General features: G+C 35.8%; 1 protein-coding gene across 1 annotated transcript; it reads left to right on the top strand.

Annotated features, from left to right (window-relative positions):
• The first annotated feature begins 271 nt into the window (after positions 1-271).
• Positions 272-6,817, top strand: LOC113760808 (probable UDP-3-O-acylglucosamine N-acyltransferase 2, mitochondrial). Its single transcript, XM_027303540.1, has 10 exons — positions 272-589; positions 2,729-2,933; positions 3,878-3,954; positions 4,082-4,131; positions 4,360-4,424; positions 4,533-4,584; positions 4,652-4,722; positions 4,873-4,939; positions 6,195-6,266; positions 6,452-6,817. The coding sequence occupies exons 1-10, from the start codon at positions 394-396 to the stop codon at positions 6,506-6,508; spliced, it is 912 nt and encodes a 303-aa protein (XP_027159341.1). The 5' UTR covers positions 272-393; the 3' UTR covers positions 6,509-6,817.
• Positions 6,818-7,049: the final 232 nt, after the last annotated feature.

Raw genomic sequence — 7,049 nt, 5'->3', positions numbered from 1 at the left:
ATTAATGTATATATATTAGATTTAGAACTTAATAATTCAATAATTTAATATATTTAAATTTTAGATTTCAGTTTCAATCTTTAGTTTTATTAAATGAACCTTTAATTAATGCCTTTATCAATTATGATAGTTCTCGCCACATTAACTAGGTTCAGCCGTGGATTAAAACGGCCTTTGTTACGCTACTCTGGAGTGAGCGGCTTTTGGGCCAAACTACCAAATTGACAACTCTGCGGAAAATTCACCTGAATTGTGTAGGAAACATAAATATACACCTTTTAGGCCTCTACCATTTCTTCAGTTGAAATTGATAGATTGGCAGCATAGTTTGCATTGCATTTGAACTGGTTGCTCCAAATTTCAAGAAAAGTTCCAAAGCATTTGCTAATCGATATGGCATTTCGGTTGAGAAAATTGTTACTGACAAATGGCTGCTCATCCTACAACATTTCAACCGTCATGGCTAACAACAAAAACAAGTATTCTACTGTATTCACCCCACTTAGACCTATATCAAACACTTGCATGAACAACTTTCTTTCCACCGATCAAAGCACCTTCAAGCCTCAGGTTGACTCTCTTAAGTCCGGTGAGTCCACTGCCACTCTAGTTCTCCAGCATGAGTGTTGGTGAGTGTGTGGTTTTGTTCGTTTTATCATAGCACTCCATCTGCTTGTTGAAATGCCTGTTACAAATATGTATGTAGAACATGAAGATCTAGTCTTTGATTATGGTGAATCATGCCACATGTGATCCGGGTTTTTCTCATTTTTTTTCAATTTTTTTGGAATGGATCACATGTTTGGTGCTTACTCTGTGTACGTTTAGTTGAAGTTGTTCTTGCCAGTCCAAGATGAATTAGCTGTTGTGAGTGTCTTGTGTTGGGTTTGGGGCTTATCTTGAAGGGACATATTAACAAACAAAGTTAGAGGAAGAATGGTTTTGGAGGATTTCTTGTCTGAAGATGAAAGAATGGTACTGAAAATTTGTCTGTGTGATGTAGTCATTGTGCTTAGGTTGTTAGAAGAAGCTAATGGACTGCCTAGATTGTAGTATAAGACTAACAATTCAGGTTGCATTTGGAGCATGCTTAATCTGTCTGCTGATAATTGAGTCGTATAAAAGAGTTTCTCCTTCTGTCAATCTCCGGGCACCCACATCTGATGATTGGGCATCTGGCTATGAACTTGGAACATGCTCCATGGCATCGGCAAATTGCTCTTTTTTTAAATATACTCAAAGTTGTGATAATTGCAAAACTTTACGGGCTTAAGCTTAATGCGGAATTTTTCGGTAAGATAGTAAATATAGAATAATTTGTTTATAGACCTACAGTATAGTAGGGAAAGAAGCATGCAGTAAGCCTCTTGAAGTGCATGCTTAATTTTTCCGTGGCAGGAAAACAATGTCATTCAAGAACTCAAGTACCTGCTGTGATATAGTGTAATTTTTAACTGAAGAATTGGTTCTATTACATCTGCCAATTTCAGATAAAATAGTTTACGGGTATTATTCTCTGGGGATAAATAAGGTCGGATTGTCTACACTTGGATAGGCTTGGTACCAAACTGCTTTGAAATTTTTTTTTCCTTTTGGGAAACAGTTTGGCCATGGTTTAAGTAATACTTTTCAATTCAGGTCTTCAAAATGAGTTTGGTTTTCTATTTTGTATCTAAATTCTGACTTATATGTTTTATGATTGGATTTTATTGATTTCAGTTGGCCAAACAAAAAATGAATTCTGAGAGTATTATTCAAACTAAAATTCAGCAAACTTTTAAGTGTTCTAAGACTAACAAAACTGCAAAAAGAACTTTGAGACTTTGGAAGATGAGAATTACTTTTTTTTAGATGCTAACTAGACTAAAACTGACCATTTAGTAATTTTGTTCACTTGGTTGACCAGATAACCATACTGATCAATTGTACTTTAAAGTGTCTTGTTAGTTATTCAGCTTTTATATATTGACCATAATTCAACTATTTAATGAGCTCTTTTTTAACAGTCTAAGCCTGTTGGATAGTTAACCATTCTAATTTGGTTAGGCAGCTTTTTCAGTTTGCACCAAAGTTTTCAGTAACATCTATAAAACAAAATTAATTAGATATTTTACAGTTTCTTCATAGAAGTGGTGCAGATCATTATATTCTAGAGATATTTCATAGTTCATGTAACTGGGAGTCTCATTTCCATGTTTGAAAAGAGCAACCCCTAACTGCGATCTTCCTGCACTCAAAGGAGATAACCAATTTATGAACACATTTCCCTAAATAATTGATTTGGATTGCTTTCTTCCTTCACAGAGCTTCATTGCAGTATTGAAATGTCTGATAGTTGCTTGCAATGAATAACAGAAGGTTCTAGGTTGCTTATTTTGAAGTCCTTTTCTAACTACCATAGTTTTTTAGTTTTGATTGAGATTCCATCTTCAATGTGTTGTAATTCAAACATTGAAAGTTTTTTTAAACTGCATTTTCCTTATCGCAATTGTCCACATTCTAACTGTGTTGAGGTAACTGACATGACGCATAGGAAGTGGAAAATGTTGCCTACATAATGGGTCTCACCTACTGATAGCATTTCATTGCATACTGTCATACAGGTTTAGGAACTTCAGAGGTTTTGACCATTAAGTTAGTCATGTGTTTCTTTTCAAGAACAAGTTTTTCAGTCTGAAGTAATATAGTTCACTAAGTCAAAGTTTACATATGTTTTATTTAAGCTTAGATGATGATGCTGTGGTTGATCAAGACTTTCAGAAGTGGCATAATGGTGGTGGGACTTTTCACAAATCAGCATATATTCATCGAACAGCGGTCATAGAATTTGGTGCAGTAGTTCATTCAGAGTCTCTTTTGGGTGAAAATGTTTCTATTGGGTCTGGGGTTGTCGTTGGACCTGATGTCACGATTGGTCAATCTACTAGAGTAGGGTATCATGACTTCTCTTTCTTAGATGCAGAAATCATTTAAATTTTGTGATAAAATTTTGAGCATGATCTGTTGATTTTTCTGAAACTAAATCCTACAGGGTGTTTCTCCTCTATAGATCCATGTGTCTATAGTCATTGTTAGAGCTTTTCTGCATGGGCAGCATAATTGTTGAAAATGATAGTGTTTGAATACTTTGTCCCATTGTTTCTTCTTCTGGCTTGCGATTGAAAGTGACTGCATTTGTGTTAATCGTCTACTTTTTTGGTTTAACATGCTGTAGTTGTCTATTATTTGCTCAACCTTCATTAAGTTTGAGTTGCACATGCATAGAACTAATTCCTTCCACATGTGAAAGATGACTTGTTAATAACTTCTATGTAGCCCTTTTGACCTTCCAGATTCTAGTTAATCTTTGAGTTAGGGGAGTCGCTGAGTCAAGCTAAGTAAAGCATCTTTGCATAGACTTGAATGGACTTGGGAACAATTATTAATTGTGAATGTGGGTTCAAGTGTGCGTATACATGTCCAAGCAATGATCTATTGCTTAGGCTTATCCCATGAAGAAATCTTGTAATATTTTGAAGCCTGTTGAGTTTAGGATTTTGCTGTGTGAACATGTCCTTGTATGTACTTCAACAGCTTAATTCATTCTATTGTGCATCAAAATTCAAGTTGGAGCCTCATGCTGAGTCAAGCCTCAGGTGGTCTGCAGACACAACACAACTTGTTTGCAGCACTAACTGTATTTGGCACAAGCATACACATTGTAAAAGGATTTTCATTGCCTAAATGACTAGACACCTAATATGAGTTAGGGTCAGATTCTATTGTTCCACCAACAGATAGTTGCAGTAATGTACTAACGTTCGTCTTTGAATAATTATAACATGTTTCAGATTCTCAGGTATCCATCTCATATTCTTTTTATCATTTTTCTTTATAGATACAATGTTGCTCTTACAAATTGCACAATTGGTGATTCCTGTGTTATCCACAATGGTGTCTGCATTGGCCAAGATGGTAAGGCTGGGTTCTCCATTATGATGCATAAAAAACTCATCAGATAGGTTAGATTTCTTGAGGCAGAATATGCACCTGATATGGTGTTGGACATGTTTTGAATCGTAATTTATGCTGTTTTCACCAGGATTTGGATTTTTGGTGGATGAACAGGGTAATATGTTGAAGAAGCCACAGGTACTGAATTTTTCTTTTTTGGTGTTCATATGACTATCTTTATAGTTGTTTCAAATCCTTCCATTGGAGATTAACATGCATGAATACAGCTGAAGGCTGTATCTAAGATTTGTTACAGGTGCTTAATGCTATTTCATGATCTCGGAAATTTCTTGGTCTTGATTCTCTATTTCCTTTTCTGGTACTCAAACACATACGATATGTCTTCTTTGCCCATCTCCTCTCCAGCATTTGAACGTGAAGATAGGTAACCACGTGGAAATTGGAGCAAACACATGTATTGATCGAGGCAGGTAACTAATCATCTGAATGCTACCTTGAGTCATTATATGTCATTCATGAATATGGACAGAAAGATGCTTTGCAGTAATTAAATTTAACAAGGATAATTTGGCTTGCAGTTGGAGAGATACTATTGTAGGAGATCACACAAAAATAGATAATTTGGTTCAGGTATATTAACACTTTTTGATTTACAACCTCCTCTGCTTTATGCACATTTGTAGTCTTTTGCTTTCAGATTGGTCACAATGTACAAATCGGGAAGAACTGCATGATTTGTGGGCAAGTTGGAATTGCAGGTTCAGTAACGTATGTTAGTTCTTCAGACCCCCATCCTCTTAAGCAAAAGGAAGAAGAAAGATCAAACTGTTGGCTTAAAGTATTAGTTTTCATTGTATTCTAACATGGAGTTGGGAACTTAGTGCCTTTGTTAATATATTTTTTGTTAAATCTGTGCAGGATGGGTGACTACGTGACACTGGGTGGAAGGGTTGCAATCCGTGATCATGTCTGCATTGCATCAAGGGTAACTAATGATCGCACCATCATGTTGACTTCATTTTGCATTTATTTCAGATGCATTTCTGTGGAAAACTAAAAATTTGTTGAGTGTAGGTTTTGTTTTTTGGCTGGTACTGAGGCATACATGAATCATATACACAGCTGACCTGTCTCTAGAAAAACTTCTCATTCATTTTATATAATCAGGGGTAGATGATTATTTAGCATTTTAAAATTGTCAAAGCAAGTATAGATTGATTCTGAAAGTTATAGCTAAAGTAGATTGTTTGGGTTGCCTACTTTTCTTTTTGCTGCGAAGGAGGACCAAGGTCCTAGAGCAGCAGGACCAATCTGGTAGTAGCGACCCCCATATTTTGGGCTGCCTACTTCAACACTGCTCTCATAGCCATTTCAGTCGATCACTGTGTCTTGATGAAGTTGGCAAATGAGATTTTTTTTTTTTTTTTCACCAGTGATAGTAATATATTCATTCTTTATGTTAGAATTTTTGCTTTAGACATACAATTACTCATGTTAAAAATTGCATCTTCTGGCCTTCTTTTCCCTCTTTTCCCTGGTTAACCAAGCCTTCTTGGATGCATATGGTGGAATTGAGGGCTGGGCAGTGTCCTTGGTGAATATAAGCTTCATGGAGTGATGGATAATGATGTAGTAACTGAGTCTGATCCTACTCTAGAATTTGACATCCCTTTTTCTTATTTTCAGTTGCATTACCAATTTACTCTTTATGCTGGTTACAAACTGTTATATTGAATCAAATCTAAGAGCAATGCACGATGATAATGTCATATCTACTTGGGATTAGCTGTTTCTGGTACCTGATGTTTTACTTATAGTCACCATATTTATCTATTGCAACCTTAGGTGTTTGGTCAAGCCAGCTTGAGTCTAGTTTACTTGGATTTTCACTGCAAACAACTCATTTCCAGTGGAAATGGCTCTTGGTTTTAGACTACAGTCATGTTAAGTTTTGGTATTTTAAAGCACGTGGTTGATCCAAGAAGATGCTCTCAGCCATATACTTGATTTGTAACATAATCTATCTGCATTTCAACTGTTATTTTTTATTTGACTCCACCTTACACTATCTTCTTACTTATGTTTAACTTTGTGAATGTTTTGATGATTGCAAGAATTACATTTGTATACTATTTTGACCATCATGACTTCAATGCGTCATGTCAGTGTTTATTTCTTTCCCAGCTTTTGCCATCTCTGTATGAATGTGTCATTGACCAACAATTTATTGCTACATGCAGGTCAGATTAGCTGCTAGTAGCTGTGTCACAAAAGACATTAATCAGCCAGGGGAGTATGGTGGCTTCCCTGCTGTAAGTGTCTTGATATTTTGCTACTTAGAAATCAGAATCATGTTTAATCCAAAGGAAATAAATGAAATGCTTTATCCCCCAAAAAAAGGGATAATTGGTTAATAATTCTGAATGTAGTTCCTGTAGAAGGATTTTAATATTGTTAATGTAATTGCGGAAAGATTTTCCATGGGCTTTTGCTGCAGATGCCAATTGGGAAATGGCGAAGACAAGTTGCTGCTCAACGTCAGACATTCAAGTAGGAAACCTGCGTGCGTCTTAGGGAATCACTGCCACTGTTGAGATCTTGATGGCTAACCTTTGTGCGGCTGCCATGATTATCCTTGGTTCTCGATGACATGGATACAAAACTGCTGAAATAGCTAGTGGCTTGAAGAAACTTTTGTCTGTGCATCATTTTATGTTATGAAACAGGGTGAGACTTTTGATAGGTATAATGTAATTGGAATTACCGTAATTTTTACTAGCATGTCTATAACTCAGTAGAAACTTTTATCCATATAATGAACTGATTTACTCAGAACATCTGCTTTAAAGGGATTTTTGAGGTTAGAAAACTGCAAAAGTTTTAAATTTGACGAGTTTGGTCTGCATCCTTCAAGTTTTTTCAAGTGCCTGCCAAAAGTATTCTTACTTGGTGTCATGTTTAGCTGAGGATAATTACTAATTAGTAATATATCATTCCTTAGGAGGCTGTAAAGCAATTAGCATGACCCGAATATTTTCTTTGTATCCGCTTGAGCTTGTTTTATATGTTAATTGGCGAAGTAAAAAACTGCTTTC

The sequence above is a fragment of the Coffea eugenioides genome, chromosome 2, assembly GCF_003713205.1.
Source record: "Coffea eugenioides isolate CCC68of chromosome 2, Ceug_1.0, whole genome shotgun sequence".
Taxonomy (NCBI): Eukaryota; Viridiplantae; Streptophyta; class Magnoliopsida; order Gentianales; family Rubiaceae; genus Coffea; species Coffea eugenioides.
This window is presented reverse-complemented; position numbering and strand designations above follow the sequence as displayed.

Coding starts and splice junctions, on each gene's coding strand:
- LOC113760808 (XM_027303540.1), top strand. CDS start 394: ATGGCATTTCGGTTGAGAAAATTGTTACTGACAAATGGCTGCTCATCC. Junction 590..2,728: donor GGTTGACTCTCTTAAGTCCG/GTGAGTCCACTG, acceptor ATTTAAGCTTAG/ATGATGATGCTGTGGTTGAT. Junction 3,955..4,081: donor TGTCTGCATTGGCCAAGATG/GTAAGGCTGGGT, acceptor TGTTTTCACCAG/GATTTGGATTTTTGGTGGAT.